Here is a 19,219-nt window from a genome sequence, read left to right on the forward strand (position 1 = left end):
CTTTGCTCAGCCTCCAGGGTTGAGACTTGAACCGCTCTGGAATTTGAGCATTTAGTACCAATTTAATCAGCTAGTCTAATCCTCCCCAACAGAGCAGACTTTTCTAAGGAGAAGAAAATGCAATGACTGATATTTCTATGCACAAACTTGCTTTGCTTCCAGTTTCATGAAAGCTGTGCTGGCAGCCCATTTCCCTATCGTGGTCTTTACTTCTAATAACATTCTCATTACTTTTAGACTTTCTGGATTTAAGAAAGCTGTTCATAAGTGTCCTCAAAATCAACAGCAATGAAGGCAATTACTGGCAACTGTCTAATAAACCCAAGATAAGGCTCTTCCTTTGGGTCAAAGACTGTTGCTGGCAAATATTTTGACAGGATTGCAATATTTAGTCTCATATAAATAATTTATATATTTACATAACAGTGTTTCTACAAAGTGAAATACTGCAGCCTTAAGTATAATCTCCATAGGCATCACTACTCATGTTTCAGTTCCAAAAGGAGTTCTCACTCCATGCTAACTTTGCACATCTCAGCACTGCAAAACTGAAGAGAAAAAAACCCCAAAAGTGTGTGTTTAGAACATTTTTCCCTCCTCCCCAGTTTGCACAGGAATGCAGTTACATCATAGCAAAGGTGGGAAGGAGATGATACTAGACATGTTGTAATTGTTATACAATAAACAGAATAAGAACTATAGTTAAGAATAATTACTAAATATGAATAAAGATGAAAAACCTGTAGTTAATACAGTTATAAATGTTCAATCTGACCTCTCTCTTACCTTTCTATGAGTTAAAAGCAAATTTTTTGGTGCATCAGTTACCGTTTGAGAAAGACAACACATAAAAGATTTGTAAAAGAGTCTGGGAAAAGATGCCTGAGAGGAAACCTGACTTGGAAAAATATAAAATGGGTGACTGCCATCAAACCAAGCACTTCTGAGGCTCATTCTGTGCTGTCACACACTGGAACAGGAGATCACAGGAGAGCCAGCACTGCTGTAGCTGCACAAACCACAGCAAGTATTCAGGAGACAGGTAAGAAGGGAGGAAGGGGGAATTGACTTATGCTGAAATTTAAACTGCTGCAACAAAGACAATTAAAGGCCAGTTTTAACCCCTGTTAAGATTTACATACCTGAGTGACACCATGTTTCCGAGCTCTGCTGGTAAACTGCGAATTTTATTAGAGGACAAGTCCAGATATACCAGATTGTGAAGCTTGGCAATGTCTGAAGGAATACGGGATAAGGAATTGTCACTGAGATGCAAAGCTGTCAAATGGGTCAGTGTCCACAACGATGAACTTAAGCTTCTCACTTTCCCTGGGGAAGGAAGGAAGAGAAAATACAACATTTGAAATATACAGATTTAGCAATAATAACGCATTTGAGGAAAGTTTTTGCTAGGGTTTTGTTGTGGGGTTTAACATTATTATTTTATTCAATGAAAATTCCATTAATCAGCAACTCTGTAGTTAAAAACTTCTTCAACACACAAGAGAAATACAATATATTGCCAAGGATGCTTATGCTGTTTTTCCCAATCCATACCTAAGGTTTAAACATCTGTCTCAAGTTTCATACAAGACAAGTCATATTTACTAGCTGACCATGAAATCAGTAATTACCAGAGGTGTAAGAAACAGATTTTTTTTCAATTATGCTTTATGTTTGAGATGAAATAGCTTTGGCCCTTATTTCTGCACATCTTTCAAACCAAAAATCTTTATTCTATGGCATTAATCCAGCCAAGAACAGACAGAAACACTATATTTAGGGTGACTAAGATGCTTAGTTGAGAACATGGATTTCCATCTGCTATTCAACTAAAAGCTGCATAAACTATTGCCATATATTTAAAAAAAGGTATGATTTTTTGTATAAACTGAAGGGTGGAAACATGGATTTGTGTGACAGAATCAAGATTTTTACATTGCCACATGCAAGGAATGTGAGATATCATCAGAAGGTCTCAAAACATTTCTTCTCTCCAAGATTTCCCCCCCCCCCAGGAGTAGATCCCTTTTCATTTACATAAGTCATCTCACAGTACCAAAAGCATTAGAAGAGAAGAATCAACACCAGTTTGCCCAAGGCAAAAAGTTACTTGCAACAGCCTTTAAAAACCCCACTGTGATCATCGATGTTAAGCACAGTCTGGTTAATATTACACCAACATAAACACTTTGGAATTCTTTTCCTTAAATGATTTTCTTCAAAATAAAAGAATTCATACCTAGTGCCTGAGGAATGTTACACTGATACACGTTTATCTGGGACTCAGTCCCCAGTGGCAAAAGGTTTAACACAGGTATCATTTCCAGTGAGCTGTAACAAAGTGAGGGGCATAAAAAACCCTGCAGTAAAAAAAGCCCAGTGATTTTAAGGAGAGCAGTTAAAACATTTGTGGTTTTTTGATTCAGATGGCCAAGTATTTTGCAAGGAAAAGACAGTGTGAACACTAACAAAACAAAAACACTGCACTGCTTTATTTTGCAAGGCAAATGCCTTCAGCTCTTAAAGGATTGATGCTACTCTAATGCTCATTAAGGAGCCTTTTGAAAGGTTTTAATACAAATCAATAGCTCTTTGCATTTTTAAAACTGAATTAACACCTCTTCCTCACCCCCAACTGCAAACAGGTGACTGTGATCAAAGAAACCCTTGTAGCTGAAAGGATTTCCAATCCACATCCCTGATCCAGCCTCTCCCCTGCACCACCTCTCTTGGCGGGAATCAGCCCCGAGTGAGATTACCAGGCATGAAAGGAGAGAGCCATCACTTAATGCACTTCCTATGCAGAGCAGCAGATGTCCAAGAGGATTCCAAGCCTAATGCCGGCATATAATGCTGATTCCTGAAGCAGCATTTAACTGGGTTTCTGCATCTGTAACCTTCAGTAAAGAATGCCGTTCACATGGTGAGGCACGTGCCACTGGAAGCAAGACCCAGATTCAGTGAACTGGATGGAAAGACTCTCCACAATGTGATGAACTGGATGTTTATTCCCTCTCCCACAAATTTCTCTACCGAACAGTCTTTCAGGAATACCACATGCCAATTTTTTCGGTCTCTTAAAGAACCTCCATATTTAAACAAAATTCAGCCCAAGTTTCAAACATCACAAAAAGTATTTTTAACTTTTGAAATATTTGCTTGAATTGCCTTGTAAACACACTTTCTGCAGCAAAATTGGGATTTACTCTACAAATCAAGTGACACTGGTGTCCCACATCAGCTGAAATTCATGCTTACACATTCCGAGCATTGTCTTATTTTCAAGGAAAGATCCAAGAGTCAAACAGTATCTCACAGCATACACAGATCTTGGAGGCTTTGGGGATTGTCTTTAATCTCAAGAACAAAGTAAAACCTACAACTGCTTTTAAACAGAAAATTTCTGCTTCAGTAGAAACTACGTCATGGACTAACACATTGCTTCCAGTAAGTCCATCACTGACACACACCTACAGATCACCCCCAACTTCACCCTCTTGTACAAACCAGATTTTAAATTCATGCTTTCACTCACTCCATCTTCTTAAAACACAAAGAGCTCACACCCATACCCTCACCTTCACAACCTTCCTACATGTGGGGATTCCCCACCTGCCCCAACTTAGCTCTCCTACAGCTCCCCTGTGTTATCCCAACCCAAGCTCTTCCCTCCACACCCAAGGCTGGCAGCTGCTATCCTGGTGTTCTGCTGGCTCAGTTCAAGGTGGGGAACTCCACTCCACACGTCTTGTCCCAGCCCACAGCCCTTGTAATGAGTTTATAACTCAGAACCATGCCCTCAGTTTCTTACCACTTATTTCCAACTCTGCCCAGTGTGATTTTTTTCCATTGGCTGCTTCCTCTGAGGACATAATTGTGTACATCCTCCGTGGATCAGGTGGATCGTACTTTTCCTTGGGCATTCCTGTTGAGACAAAAAAAGACAATTAACTGAGATGTTATACACTGAGAATTCTTCAGAAGGTAATTCCTGTTTCAGTTATATTCCATATTGGATGTTTGCTCCAAATATTTTTCAAACCTATGGATAAAGAGAACCCACACCCGTTTACAAACTTCACTGAATGGGAAGACTGCTATAAAATAGAAGAGCAGAGATTCCTGATGCTCCCAGAATAGCAGGTGACAGCCTAACATCCCAGCCAATAATTTACCAGCATCTGTAAACCAACTTAAACATTGTCTCCTGCCACCTTCCATGGGTATGTCCTTCAAAACCAACCCATTCTACTCCAGGCTCTTGGTCCTTCAACAGCAAAACTTCAAAAAGCAATGATCACCACAAGTGGGATCTCACTTCTACTCATACAGAACACATGAGCTAACAAATTATCTATCAGTTCCAGGTTTACTGCAGTTCTCAACTATTCACACAAATCAGCATCAAGAAAGAATTAAGGTTTCAAAAAGATCCTCAATTCTTTAAGTCTGCAGAATTACAGGTTTTAATCCAACCTTCAGCCTACTCTCACAATCTGAAATATTATACCCAAGGTAGAAATTTCTGTCACTTTCTGCAGCCAAGTATTTAATACTGAAATTTAACTCCATTTTTCACATTCTTTTTCACTTCTTTCCTGGTAACTTTGCAAGAAGCATTTTTCTAGGTTATTTCTTTTTACCATACCCACTCATGGACCATCAGAGAGAAGCAGCAAACCTTCCTCTCAAAAAACACCCTCTTTCCAGATTTCCTGTACATCAACATACTTGTAACTGTTTCAGTGCAAAGAGGAGATGGGGGAAAATCGGATTCCTGGCTCCATAATAAAGCCCTACCAGGGCTTTTAAGGCTTTCTTATTTTTTTCACACCCCTGGACAAAGTGAAAGAGTGTTGTCATTGTAGAAAACAAACAAATAATAACTGTTAGTAAATAAGGCCATCAACCAGATTTATTATCTGTTTATGGACTTCACTGAAAAATGTTTACTTTGCATGTTAAAAAACCCAAACCAACAGAAACTCACCAAAAACTTTCTGCTAACTCTGCATCTTAATCAAAATAAAGCTTTTAGGCACCACATGCTTACTTTAATACAACAGCTCTTTTACTAATCACACTCCTCCTTCCCTTTCCCACCCCCACTGCTGGCCAAAACCAGATTTCTGCAGTGAAAAGAAATTCCCCTTTAAGAAGTGAATTGTGGGTAAAAGGATGTGATTATAAATAGCAACTGGGTGAGGCTCCCTCCAGAATGAAGGTTCTTGAGTACCCAGAGTGCTGGAATCACCAAGTGTAACACTTTCTTCATCAAACTAAACTAATTAAAGGAGAGGAGATTGGATTATAACCACTGGAAACGTAAAAGCATAAACTTCTCCCTGCAATAACTACGCAACTGGTGCAAGAATATATAGCCAAGTAATGTATGGAGCATCTCTTCTGAAACTCCTACACATATTATACATAATTCACAAAGACCAATACCACATAGGAATGCTCTGGTTTGTCAGGAAACATTTACCTTGCTCAGTCATTTGATGCTTTCTCTTCCTGCCGCTCCCTGAATTAATAAATATGTTCCAATTTTTCAAGAAGCAGGTATGGCAGAGACAGAAATCTCATTCAGTACAGAAACATGAACACTCCCCAGAGCACACTCAATCACATGCACTAATTAACAGCCTTGCTGGTACCAGCAGCAGATCACCCCTCACTACTAGAAGAGGATGACATACTTTTCCAGTGGGTTTTGTTAATGTGCACTAAAACAATTAGACATTTAGGAATTCGAGGTTTTGATACTGGATCCTGCCCTCCTGGTCCACCCATGGCATGACCCTCCCTCATTAAAGCTCCTGCTCTTGATGGTTTTCCCTGTCTCACTGCTGCATTTCTCAGTGAATGATTCCCTGCTGTTTAGGATTACCAGGTGCCAAAAAAGGCAGCAAAAGCTTGAGAGCCTCCTGGCTGAAGGAACTGCTGCTGACCAAGAGCAGCACTGACATCAACCACACCAAGGATACTGTCACACCAGGCATCAGCACATCTTTATCCATCACCCAGAGCTCAGAACTTCTCAGGAACTGACAGCAAGGCTAAATTTGGGTTGTATATCACAGGACATCATAAACCACCAGCACAATACCTTGAATTGCATTTCAAACCTTCACAGCATGGAGTAGTTCAAGAAAATCAGTCTCTTTTACAAATCTCTTGCTCTCCTCCCTTCTCCCTTTCCCCAGTCCAAATTTAGCACCTGCCGAGCTGCTACAGTTAAACATAAAAGCTCAGGTAAACATCAGATTAAGCGATCCAGTTTTGTCAGACTAAAGCAATTTTCAGTAAGACCCATAAAATAGCACTGAACATTCTGAGAGTCATTGATAACTGCAGCTTTTAAATGATCATGATGATAATTTTCAAAAGAGCTTACACCACCTGTAATTTTCAGTTGCACAAACACAGACAGTGGAAGCACCACTAATGTTAGGCTGTTATCACATGCAGCAAACCGGTTCATAAAGGAGACAATCTTCATAAACAAAGATATGACATGGATTCCTGCAACACACCCCAAAACTACATAAATTTGTTGAAGAGGACATTTGAGTTTGAATGAAAATGAAATTGTTTACTATCTAGTACCAGGTTATTAAAATTGTTATTTCAATACTTGTAAAAACAGAAGAGCTTGAGAGCTGAAGAGGAGTGTGGCTGCCCACTCCCACCCTGGATCACTCAGTCTCCACACAGAATTAACACCCCTTACCCCAAAGAAACTGAGCTAAATGAGGTCAACAGTGCACAGGGTCTGACACAGGGAATTAGATCTCAAGCCTCCAGTGCAGACACGGTTTTAAGCCCTTATTTGCACAGGGGGTGCTGTGAGAAGGGCTTTGGGACGAGGTGAGGGAGAGCAGGGGCAGACAGACCCTTCAGGGAAGGGTGCAGGGCAAGGGTCAGGAGGATCTGAAAGAGAAGGAAAAAATGAAGGTTATAAAGTCAAGGGGAGGGCAACTTGTTGGAAGAAGATGCTGACAGAGCTGCTACAGCAGCAGGTGGATGATGGAACGCCAGCTCTGGCTTCAGTTTGGAACAGACCAGTAGAGACAAAGCCAAATGGTCCCAGGTTGAGCTGCACTGGCACTGACTGCTGCCTGTCTCTCCAGATCAGTGATGGCAGCAGCCAGGGCTGCATAGCCAGGCCAGGCGCTGGGTTTGGAATTGTGCTGGACAGGGGACAGCGTGATCACCCACACCCATGTGCTGTGCTCCTGGGGTGCCCTCACAGCCACAGCACCAGGGCCACAAAGGACACGGTGCCAGGAGGCCCAGAAAAGGAGTTCCTGGAGGCCAAGCTGACCGAGCTCCTCTGCTGGAGAAGAATGGAAAGGGTTCAGATCATTGCTTGGCAAGACTTTTGAAATGGTGTCCCTGGCTGCAGGTGTGTGTGTGAAGTGGAAGCTCGACTACGTGGCAGTTTATGGTCCAGATGACTACGAAAACTACCAATAAATAATGCCTTCAAAATGGAGAAATGAGAGTCTGCCCTGAGGGACAGGGCAAGAAAGACAAGGACGTTTTTCCTGTCCTGCTCTTCTGCCATTTTTATGAAACTGAAGATGGTGAGGAGAAAAATTTAATCAAAATAGGTAGCTGAGCAGTTATTTTGAGAGTAAACAGTAAGGTTTTGTTTGGGTTTTTTTAAGCATCAACAGAAAATACTACAGCATGCCTTTCATTTCCTGAAATGCTTTCTACAATACCACAGATAAATTAACTCTATTTCAAAACTAAATGTATCAGACAACTCCTGTAGGTCAAGTACCATCTACTCTTTATAGCATTAGCTTTATTATAAATGTAGACATGAAGTCTGCCCCCAAAAAACATCATCTCCTACCATACCAACATTAAAATTAGGAAAAGAAAACCTTAATTCTAAAACTGTGTAGAAAACAATGAACTAGTGAGAGCAGCACAGTGTTCAGACACAACTCTGATCTAATCAACTCTGAAATAACTACTGCATTACTTACTACGTAGCATCTATAAAACCCATTTACAAATATGGGAGTATCTTTACAAGTACCTCAAGATCATGAGTTGAAGCATTACAACTCTGGTTATGAAACTTCCTAACACATGTTGGTGACTTCTTTTGACTTCCTCTCCCTCCCCTTTACTTGGTATTACTTATTACTGACAAACTGATGCAGATCAGGAGATAGCCAGGAGGGGAAAGTAAACAATGTAGTACCACACTTGATCAAGTGCAGAATTACTCAGATTTTTTGCCACTTTAATTGAAAACAGTGAATAAACTACACAAATTTAGATCTAACAAAGCGAGAAGTAACAAGATAATTGAAGTATGTTTTCCATTTATTGATGCAGTGTAGTATTACTTGTCAAATAAATTATTTTTGAAATGCTGAAATGGAGCAGGATAGAAAGCAATCTGTTCAGTTGCTCAAAGATTTTGTAAGAAAACAATAGCCCATATGAGAGACTTTCTTTTTCCCTTTCCCTCTCCAAACCCTCACACTGGAAGCTCATCCCAGACCATTCATTTGTAACCCTTAAGCTCTCTTCCATGCAATCCAAAGCTCCATTTGAAAACGGGTTCCAATGACTTCCCCCCCAAATATAAATGTTTCTTAAATTGACTGCTATGTCTTGAATTCCAAGTTAATTTAGAATCCTCCACATACCCACCCCCCCAAACCACTTGCACTGTGGTTTTACAACACATGAAGCAGAATTAAGCTGGTCCTGCTGCAGTTCCTCCTCCCCAGGACCCTGTATTTCCACTTCACTCTTGCATCAGCACTGACTTTTGTCTGGTAACAAAAGCAGCTGGTGAAGAAAATTAAAATGGTTAAGTGGGAAAGATGAAACAAAAAAATATATTTGAGGGAGCCTGGCCTCCTGTATTATTCCTGGATAGCAGAAATGCATGTGTGGATTTGCAGCTGTTTAAAGGACTGAAATCAGGACACCACCATAAGGGCAATTCTGGCCACATGGACACAGAATTTCTCCTCCCAGAGCAGGAAGCAGAATCTATCTGGCTTCCAGCTCCCCTCACCCATCCATCAGTTAAACAGTAACACTGAACAAAGTCTGAAATCCCAACTGAAGGCAAAGTACACTTCTTTTTAGATAACTGAATGTTATAGCAGTTCTAACAATGCACAGGTTAATCAGATGCATTAGCCTGTGTTTAAAGGGTTAATTTCTACTGTTGAACTTTATTAGAATTAACAGAAATTAATACTTTCAACTCCAAACACTGACCCTCTCCAAAGGGAACAAAAGTACATCTCAAAAATAACTACTGTGCTTTGGAAAAAAATCTTTAAGTGTCATCATAGTGTTGTATTTCAGTTTTTACTACAAAACTTCAGGTCTGTCCATTCCCACTCAAAGACCCACCACCCATTCTTTAAACAACTGTGTTTCCAAAGTGAACCAAGCTCACCTCTTTCACCTTCCTGTCACTGGTGGCATTTAACTCAGCAAGTTATAAATTTCTGTGGGAACTTACTTACATTTCAGCTTGATGTACAAGCAAATGAAGCAACAACACCGTCCCTGGCGAGGAGGACAAGATGCAACATCTGTCACCTCCTCACAGAAAAGCAACAGCAGCTTGAAGAGGCTTATGATAAAGGTCAGTCCCTGCACAATTTACACACTTGACTTGATGAGCTGAGTCAATGACTGTATTATTTATCCTCAGCCTGTGCCATGCCTGGGCAACAAACTAGAGGCTGATGTCAATACTGAAAAATGATGGAAAAACTACTCAAAGGCAAGAACCCAGGATGAGGAAAGGAACCCAATGCATCCCAGCTAGACCTCAAGTGTCCTGTGAAGTAAATTTAATGTACTTCAGCTAAATTATTATTTAAAATTATTTGGGACCACCCCATCCACCTAAGACATAAAACCTGAACTAAAGAATTAAATATTTTTTCTGACACTCTTCCTACAAAGCCTTCTAAATGTCATGTCATTTTATTTCTATCAATGTCTTATTTAGAACATAGTAAACTCAAACTTTGCTTTTTTAAAAATAAATCTAAACGTGCACCTGCAGTTTTGGATTTCCCAGCTATTAGCAGGTATATACCATAATATGGAAGAATATTTGCATCCTGCTATGAAATATAGCTGGTTACATAATATATATTTTGCTGCAATATAGTATACAATAAATATTTATACTACATTTATTTTGTAAAATATACACTTTGTTACAATAGATTATAACAGATATATACACAATTAATAAAAATATATATTTTTGCTACAATACACAACTGTTCAAGTAGATAAACCCAAGTTTAGAAAAGCAGGTGTGGGCCATCACCCAAAAGAAAAAAAGCCCCTGGAATTATTAAATCTGCCTCAAAATAGAGAAATCCATACTACAGCACACTAAAATCACAAATATTTTGAGGCTGAATAAACAGAAACTTGAGGACTTGCCTATCCATTGAAATACAACCTTACATTTAACTTCATAGGCATAAACCACATCGTTCTATTGAAACGCATACAAAGAAAACATCAGTGTTGCAAGAAACCACAGATTTATTTTTTTTCCTACCATTATGCTACTTCTAGGTAAATATCACGTCTGTTGTGCAAACACCTATTATTTGTGGACTATTGCAAACACTCTTGGCATTTTACTTGAAAAAAGGCTGTTCAAGGTGTTTGTTTTGTTGTTTTTTTTTTTACAGTAAGCATTTAATATTGAAAAAAAAAACCAAGGCCAGGCAAAATCCGAGTGGGAAATCAGCTAAAGGGTAACACCTGAATTTTTCAGAACACACGCTGTGAATTAAACATTTCCTTTCAGCCGGTGTGGGGAGGGATGGCACGTACCAGCTGTGGGCACAGGAAGAACTGGAGCAGCACAAGGAGGACTCCTGAAACACTCCCCACCCCCAAGAGACTCAACTGTAACACGTGGGAAAGTGTCAAGATCCCTTTAACCCAATTTATAGCTTAATGTTAGAATAATCTAAATTTAAAAAATATATATAAAAAGAAAGCTGTTGAGTCAACACTAAGTCAATTGATTCATTCCAAGTGCTTTTTCACTTGCTAAGATCACATTTTAGTGGCTGTGAGCATATGAAGATTTAATGGCTTCATCAGGGACATAATGCTTCCCTCCATCATATTTTGAGGACTTCTAAAACTATAATTTTACATGACTGCCAATGCAAAACCACAAGGTACCCTTCCTCTTTTTCAGACTGAAGATAATGCAGCAGGATGTGAACGTCCATGACAACTAAGTAATAATAAATACAAGATACCGATTAGGTCAATAGCCATTAGTTCATGTGAGTGTATCTGTGACATTACTAATCAGACAAGTTATTTGAATTTGCACATATAAATTCTCCTAGAGAAAATTCAGAAGTTAACAAATGCTTTAATGCTCTTTCAAAAATCTATAGAGCTGTAAAAGTGCTGCAAAAACCTTTATCTAGCCAAAGCTGACTAACATGAGGCAATGCTGCTGAAACTTAAGCAAACCATCCTGGTTCAGATCAATCAGGCCATAAATGTCCAAGGATTTATTGGCTGCCTTCAAATCAGGCAGACTCGCTTAGACTAGAGAGCAGTGACTAGAACAGGCTTTAAATTTGGTTACGTCCAAAAGTCAGCCAGAATGTGCTCAATTTTGACCTGCAGGTATTCCAAATTTAATTAAGGTTATTTTGTCCCTCGTAAGTACTTGTTCATGGAAATGCAAACTGGCTGGTTCCAAGGCGTGTGGCAGGGCTAGGGCAGATGTCATTTTCCAAACTTATTTCTCCTACCCAACCCCTACCTATCACAATTTCCTAGCGATGAGCAGCCCAGTATTTTACTGGTGTACGTGGAATCTTCTAAACCTTGGATGGTGTGAAAAACCAGTGCAAAGAAGCAACTGTCACTTCCATGTTCAGTTGCCATAAGGACCATTTTGGGTTCCAAAGTTGGTTACAACGGTCAGAATACAAACGGCACAATTCAGCACAGAGGCCCTTGACTGCTCCATCCTCTAGACAGGCCTACAAGGCAGATCTGTGTTATCAGAATCATGGTAAAAAACCTCAAAGTCCCACCCCATACCATGCACAACATCTAATTATTAGAAATTCGATGTCCAAGTGTTTTCAGTGTAGCAGAGACATGGTCCAGATGATTCGAATAGTTCTTAATTATCAGCAATTGTATGTAATTATGCTTATAGTAAAAGGCCGCTGTGTACAAAACAAACACTAACACAAAACCAAATTGCAAAGCAAAGGCTGACCTTAACTGGTATTCCTATAAACATGTTGGCTAACTAATGAGTACTACACAGCATTCAGCTTCTTGCACGTTCTATTTTCGTGTATTCTGAAATGCCAATACATTAAGAGATGTCAGGTTCACTAATTACTTTAAGAATTTACTTGCATTACATAATTGCATACTGTACGAGTAAGATGGAACCTAAAAGATCAGCTATAAAAGGAGGAGTTCTGTTGTAAAACATTTAGCTTCAAGTTTTAAAAACACAGGCAGTAAGACCAGAGCTTAAAAGCTTTACCTACGTGTCTCCAGAAAGCTGAGAATCATTTTACACTCCAATATGTTAATATAATACCAACTCACCCTGCACTGGGTGTGTCCAGACAATCATCTTTGACAATTTAGTTATGATTCTTCACAATACATGGAATATTGATTCTTGTTTAAACTACTCAATGCAAAATTTCTTACCTTGGTCCTCCTCAGTAAGCTATTCTAGATACTGGCACATTCACCACCATGTTCCTAACCACATTTTCTTTCATGTCTGCAAATTGCTTACCACATTTCTGTTGTTTCATGGGTGAAAACATGAAGTCACCACACAAAACACTATTTCTTAGTCTTACAATAGAACTAAGGAGTAAAAGGTAACTCAGCTACTTCAAATGAAGTTTGGACATAAGCTCATTTTCAGCATCCCTGCTATAGAACTGAACTAGACTTGACAAGAGATGCCAGTAAATCTTTGCCTTCCTACAACACAAGTTCTAGATACCTAATTGCTTGTTAGAGTTGCTAAACTAACTGAAGTTCAGGATGTCACAGAACTCATCACACAGTTTATGCTCTACCCATCTAGCCACATCCTGACAGAAGCAACCAAACTATTCAGATTGTTTTCACTTCAAATTTAACCAAAGACTGAAAATGTTGTTCCACAACCATGCTCTTGTGCAGCAAAGCCAGCTCAAGATTTCTTTCCTGTCCCCATGTTCCACTTCAGCACCTCCCTCTGTTGTGTTGATGTAGCTGTTTGTGAGACAATGGTGAGAGCCAACAAAGATACCCAGCTAAGAAAGTGGGGTTTATAGGCTGTGGGTTTGGTTTTTTCTTTAAATAATAAAGTATCATCACCCCAGCCACATCACTGGGTGGTTTTCAGCACCATTCTGACAGCGGTGGTACTGACATAGATTATGTAGAGTTAAAGAGCAACCAAAGAAGCTGCTTTCCAAATTCTGCCACAGGAGAAAAGTCCTGACATACTGCACCAGAAGAAACCATGGGGTGATCTTGGTCCCTGCATAGAGAGCATTGCTGCAGGATCAGTTCTTGAGGTGGATATTAGATAATGCTCCTCATCAAAGCAGGAATCCTTCCTAATCTTAATTATTCTTCACACAGATCACTTGTTCCTAAAAACTCTCTTCCCTCAAAGTACTCTTTTTACAGAGGAACTGTGATTAAGGCAGCACTGAAACTCCTCTTAGTCCACACAACCTTTACTCTGTTGGGTGAAAACTGTTAAAACTCATTTAAAAGGATATTTAAAAGTGTCAATGGTCAGAGTTTGGCACAAAACGACTTAATACATTTTATTATTTAGCTGTTATGATGCCATCTCCTTGCTCTGACAGGTGGTACACATCAGATGATGCATGCTCACCCCTGGTGGTGTTTCAGTTTAGTTTCAAGCCTTCCTGTTTTGTAGGTGCTGGTTCAACATGGGTTTTGTTCTAAAAAACATATGAAATGATCTGTCTCTGGAGCACAGCCGGTGCTTGGAGTTTTTTTCTGATCCCTGCCTCTGCAAACAGATCTATGCAGAGATACTTTTTTGTGGAACACCACTTCAGTCAGATCAACCTGCAGGATCACCAATTTTTCCATCAATATACTCCAAAACAGCTCAAGAAATAAAGCTGCACATATTATTTGTAACAGACAGGATAACAGATTATGATATATTTACAGTCTCCTAACCATGGCAAGGGGCTGCATCCTTGCTAAGGAAATGGGGAAGTTCAAAGGAGGCCTTGGAGATCCTGGCATTCTAAAATGGCACAGAAACTTCAGGAAGGTCTTCAGGTAGGGAGTCACTTCACTTGCAGAAAAAAGGTTGCATACCAGGAACATGAACTAAGACACACAAGAGAGCCATCCAAATATCCAAGAAGTGATCATAATGTCTAGTTGGCAGCCTCCATAGCACAACTAAAAGCCTTCCCAGTCTAAAAAAATCTAAATCACATCAATCTCCTCCATTATAGCACAAACTGGAATCCTAACAGCAAGTATTTTAGCTCTAAAATAAACAATTGTATATATTTACTGCTTCTAGTTCCTATTTGATTTATCCCCTTGCAAAAAGGCCTCTGAGGCACTAACAAAAGGATTCATGTTGCAGCCTTACAAAAGGAAAAACTGAGTTGTTGCCAACATTTTTCTTTCCAAATAAGCACCATCTTGGAGGTGTAATTAGTAACTAAAACTACACGTTAAGCATTTAAACAGCTTTTTCTATGGGACCTGTCTAAGCATTTGTAAACTCTTCAAGACTTCAACTGCAGAAATAGCTCAGTGTAGAAACTGTGAGTGCAGGTCCCCAAGCTTATGCCAAGATTCCCTTGTTTAGTGGACTTCTACAACCCAATTTCAATGTAGGAACATAAATTATGTCACTTAATACAATGCTAATAATTTTGCAGAGCACTGTACAATAATCACACTTCCAAGTGTGAAGCACCAACACTTTAGAAGGAACAAGACAGATAAAACCCTGCAGTGACTCAGTTTGAGCAATTTATGCATAAAGCTTTCAAAATTACACCACAAAGAAGTCTAAATTTAGACTGGATTCACTAATGTCAGTATTTTGACACCAAAAATAGTGTAAAATCTAAATATATGGACTAAAAAACCCCAGATATATCGCATGCAACAGGACAAGGGTCTGTCTTGTGCCACTAGGGCTAAAATCCAGCGGTAGGGCCTGTAGAGAATATTCTTGTGGTGTTTTAAGGTCACTGGTAGCTTTTTAAAGCCCAACATACACAACTGTAACCTTTAATACTAAATACACCTCCTGGCAATAAAACCCCAATGGAAATAAGTGTCAATTCTTGTAAATTGTTTCAATTCCAAAGACTGAAAGGCATCCTCATTCCTAAAGATTCTGTGTAGAATCTTTGCTTAATGCAGCCCCGTTTGGGACAGGGGCATAATGGTCAGACTGCACATACACAGTGTACAGCCAAAATGGCAGGACAAAACCAGAAAATAAATTAAAACTCAAAAGTCTGTTGGCAAACATGACTGGGGCCTGTGCAACAGGGGCTGCACAACTGGGTGGTGGAATTCCGGTTCACCACCTGGGCTCTTAAGACACTGTGGTGACCCAAACAATATGGTACAATAAACCAGCAAAAACACTTAATTTTTTTAGTGATATATTAACAGGGCCATTTTTATTTTACTGCCATGCTTCTAAAAAAAAATAGATGCTTCTGTTCATCTGTTGGGAAAGGATTTTTAGTTTGCTCGACTGTGGGAATATTTGACCCCATTTTAAAGGCACTGCTTTCCATCATGAACATTGCACTTGCTTAAAAGAATGTCTTCCTCAGATCTAGTACAGCCCTATCTTATGATTTTTACCTTCATAACACGTTTTCAAGTCCTCATAACGTGAAACGTCCGAAGCATCTACCTACCCGTGCAGTATTAGTCACATCTATCTTTACATTTCAGTTCTTCCTCTAAAATTCAAGCACAGTAAACAGCCTGAACGCATCGAGACTGCACTCAAGAGTTCAACTTCAATATGCAAACAGAAAAGGGATGCACGGCAGTATCCTTTTTACACACGGGCCGATCCAAGCGGTTCGGGTGAAAAGCGAACAAAGAGTTAATCCAAACGCGAAGGGCTCCATTTCAGTAATAGCATGAATAAACCCCCACAGAAGGCTCCATTGCTAGCAGCAAACTCCACAGAGTCCAGATGAACCAGCAGGAAGAACAGAGGGCGGATAATCCTGTAAAATTACCCCAGTGGAAATGTTGATAAATTCCCAATTACGAGACCTGCTCTAGAATGGAAAAAAAAAAAAAAAGGCGAGATACAATACAATTACCAGTCAACACTTGCACATCTTTGTATTTAAGTCAGACAAATACCACAGGTATTTCTTAATCCCTCGAATTTTGAATTAGTTACCCACTGTGGTGAAATCTAGATTAAGAAAATAAGCCCCAGAAATCAAATGAGAAAACAGATGATCTGCAACTCTAGTTACAAAGCAAATACTCGTCCACAAAGTTATATTTTCAGACATACAATTTTCTATGCATTTGTGGAAATACAGAGAGTTGTATTTAAAAAAAAAATTAAAAATATAAATAAAAATAAACAAACAAAAAATCCGCCTACAAAAACAACAAAACCTTTGGTTTACTGTATTTGTTTTGAATATTTTTTCATATATATTACAAAAAGTAAAGTATGACAGAATTACAGAATCAGTCAGGTTGCAGAAGACCTCCGGGATCATCGAGGCCAACCCAGGACTATAACCTAGCAGGTTTCACATGAATTTTACATGTTTGTGGAAAAACTGCCGATAAAATACGTCTTCACCATCACGACAGAGACAGGTGCATAGCTATATCCTTTTCTAAAGCCTTGTCTGATCCCAGGCTTATCGCTCTCCATAAAATTCTGGATGAGGAAGCGAACGCCACGACAGGCCGTGGGGGTGCGGGTGCTCCCCAATGGCCCGCTCCCGTTCCACAGTCAGCGCAGGCGTTCATCCCTGTGGCAGCCGAACCGAGGCATCGACCCCACCAGCACCCAGCCCGGTTCTGGAAAAGACGGCTGGTCCAAATCCCGATCCAGACCCCAATCCCGGCCCCGCCGCCCCCCGCCCCAATTCCCTCTGTTTATCCCCTGCATGCGCCCGTCCCGCGGCCTCGCGCGCCCGCCCCCCGCGGGCTCCCATTGGCCGCGGCCGCCGCCACTCACGGCCCCCGCGCTCCCTCATTGGCCGCCGCCGCTGTCAGTCACGGCTCCCCCCCTAGCACGCCCCGCCCGCCCCGCCGCTCCCTCCGCCGGAACGAGCGAGCGCCGCTGCGGCCCCGGCGCCAGCGCGGCCGCGGCTCCCGCTGCCGGCGGGGCGGGGAGGGCCGGCAGGGACCGGCGACGGCCGCGGCTCCTTCCGGAGCAGGCGAGGCGCTCTCCGCCGCTGACAGGCAGCGCTGGCTGCCGCCCCTCGGTGCTCGCCCAGCCAGGCGGAGCGGCCTCCCCGCCGGCGGGGGAGGCAGCGGCGCGGGGCGCCGCGCGCGCGGAGGGTGGACGGGCAGTTCTCTGCGCCCCCCCACACACCACCGATTGATGTCATTTCCCTCTCTTGCCTTTTGTTTTAATTATTTTAAACTCGATCGCACGGTGAGGGGGGAAAAACCCCACAACAACAACAACAAAAATATCCCCCCCCCCAAAAAAAAAAACCAACAAACCAACAAAACCCAAAAACAAAAACCGACACCAAAGCAAAACAACGGCAATAATAACAACAACAAAACAACGCCAAAAACCACAAACAAACAAAAACCCCAACAACCCCCTCCACCAAAAACAAAACAAAAACCCCAAACAAACAAACAAAAAAAAAACTTCAGGCTTGCAGATGCCATTATACTCATTTCTCTTAATTGCCTCCCCGATGCAAACACAGCCGGGCTCCTGCGCGGCGCCGCCCGGCCCGGCTCCCTCCCTCCGTCCCCCCTCGCTCGCCGGGCCCGGGCCGGGGGTGCGCGGCCCCTTCCCCCCCGTCCCCCCCGTCCATCGCTGCCGTTCCGCGCCGCCCCCCCCGGGGCGCGGAGCCTCCCCCGGGCGGCCCCGCAGCCGCGGCTTCCCAGGCCCAGCTCCCCTGCTCCGGAGCTCCCCCGCCCGCCACGCCGAGAGGGGCCTCTCCCCATGACACCCCTAAACGACACGGGGGGCTCCCCCACACCGAACTCCGATGGGGAGGGTCCCCCCGCCGCGGTGCCGCCGCTTCCCCCTCACACACACGCACAGCGGACCCCCACCACCGCGGTGCTGCGCCCCCGGGCTGAGCCCTCCCTCCGGGCCGGTCGCCGGGGCCGCCCCTACCTGTGGCTGCAGCATCCCCGTCCCCCCGCCGCCCTCGCTCCGCCGCCTGCCTGGCTCTTTGTTTCCTGCCGCGGGCCGGACGGGAGAGCGGCTCCCCCCCGCCTCCTCCTCACACTCATTGAAAGCAAACAAGCATCATGGCGGCGCTGGCGGCGGCGGCGGCTGCGGGCGGGCCGGCCCTTCTCCTTCTCCTCCTCCTCCTCCTCCTCCTCCTCCTCCTCCTTCCTCTGCTTCTCCTCCTCCTCCTCTCCCTCTCTCCGCCCCGCCTGCCCAGGCCGCCCGCACTGCGCGGCCGCGGAGAGGAGCGCGGGGAGGGGGCGCAGCAGCGCCAGAGAGGGTGGGAGGGGGGATGAGGAGGGAGGAGTTTGGGGGGACTTTGGGGTACGGCCTCGGGAACCGGGGAAGGGGGGAGGGAAGTGGGTGAGAGTAACGTCACGAAAGCGGTGCAAGCGGTGTATGGCAGGGAAAGGGTTCCCAGCGGGAGCGAGTGGAAACAGTCGCTTGTTTGGAAAAGAACTTTTAGATTCTCCCGCAAAAGCCCAAATCGGGAGCTCAGCCTTGCGGTGGATGAGCTCAGGCACGGTGCGGGTGGTGGGCCTGGGTGCTTTTTAGGAAAGGGAATATATTTTCCTCTGTGTTTGTGTCTTTGCTGGCAAGCCAGGGCCTCGGATCCTGTGCTGTGACATTTTCAGGAACAATGTTTTCCGTGAAATGTCCCCCAGAATTGCCCAGCAGCACCTTTCTGAAACTCAGGTTGCAGCTGGTGTAATGTTCTCTCTTGAACAG

At 42.6% G+C, this 19,219-nt stretch overlaps 1 protein-coding gene across 3 annotated transcripts in view; it reads right to left on the reverse strand.

Annotated features, from left to right (window-relative positions):
* CNOT6 (CCR4-NOT transcription complex subunit 6) overlaps nt 1-18,596 on the reverse strand; it is a 33,159-nt gene extending 14,563 nt beyond the window's left edge. Inside the window, exons 1-3 of one of the 3 annotated variants that reach the window (XM_050311886.1) lie at nt 18,434-18,596; nt 3,815-3,928; nt 1,143-1,329 (exon numbers count right to left, since the gene is read on the reverse strand). In XM_050311886.1, the coding sequence (XP_050167843.1) occupies nt 1,143-1,329; nt 3,815-3,926 (299 nt within the window). In that variant the 5' untranslated portion in view covers nt 3,927-3,928; nt 18,434-18,596. Of the gene's footprint in view, nt 1-1,142; nt 1,330-3,814; nt 4,288-15,995; nt 16,678-18,433 lie in introns of those variants that run through there. The other 2 variants (XM_050311888.1, XM_050311889.1) reach the window with 2 other exon arrangements.
* Between the last annotated feature and the right edge of the window lie 623 nt (nt 18,597-19,219).

This window comes from Myiozetetes cayanensis, unplaced genomic scaffold (assembly GCF_022539395.1).
Source record: "Myiozetetes cayanensis isolate MyiCay16 unplaced genomic scaffold, myiCay2020 scf17, whole genome shotgun sequence".
NCBI lineage: Eukaryota > Metazoa > Chordata > Aves > Passeriformes > Tyrannidae > Myiozetetes > Myiozetetes cayanensis.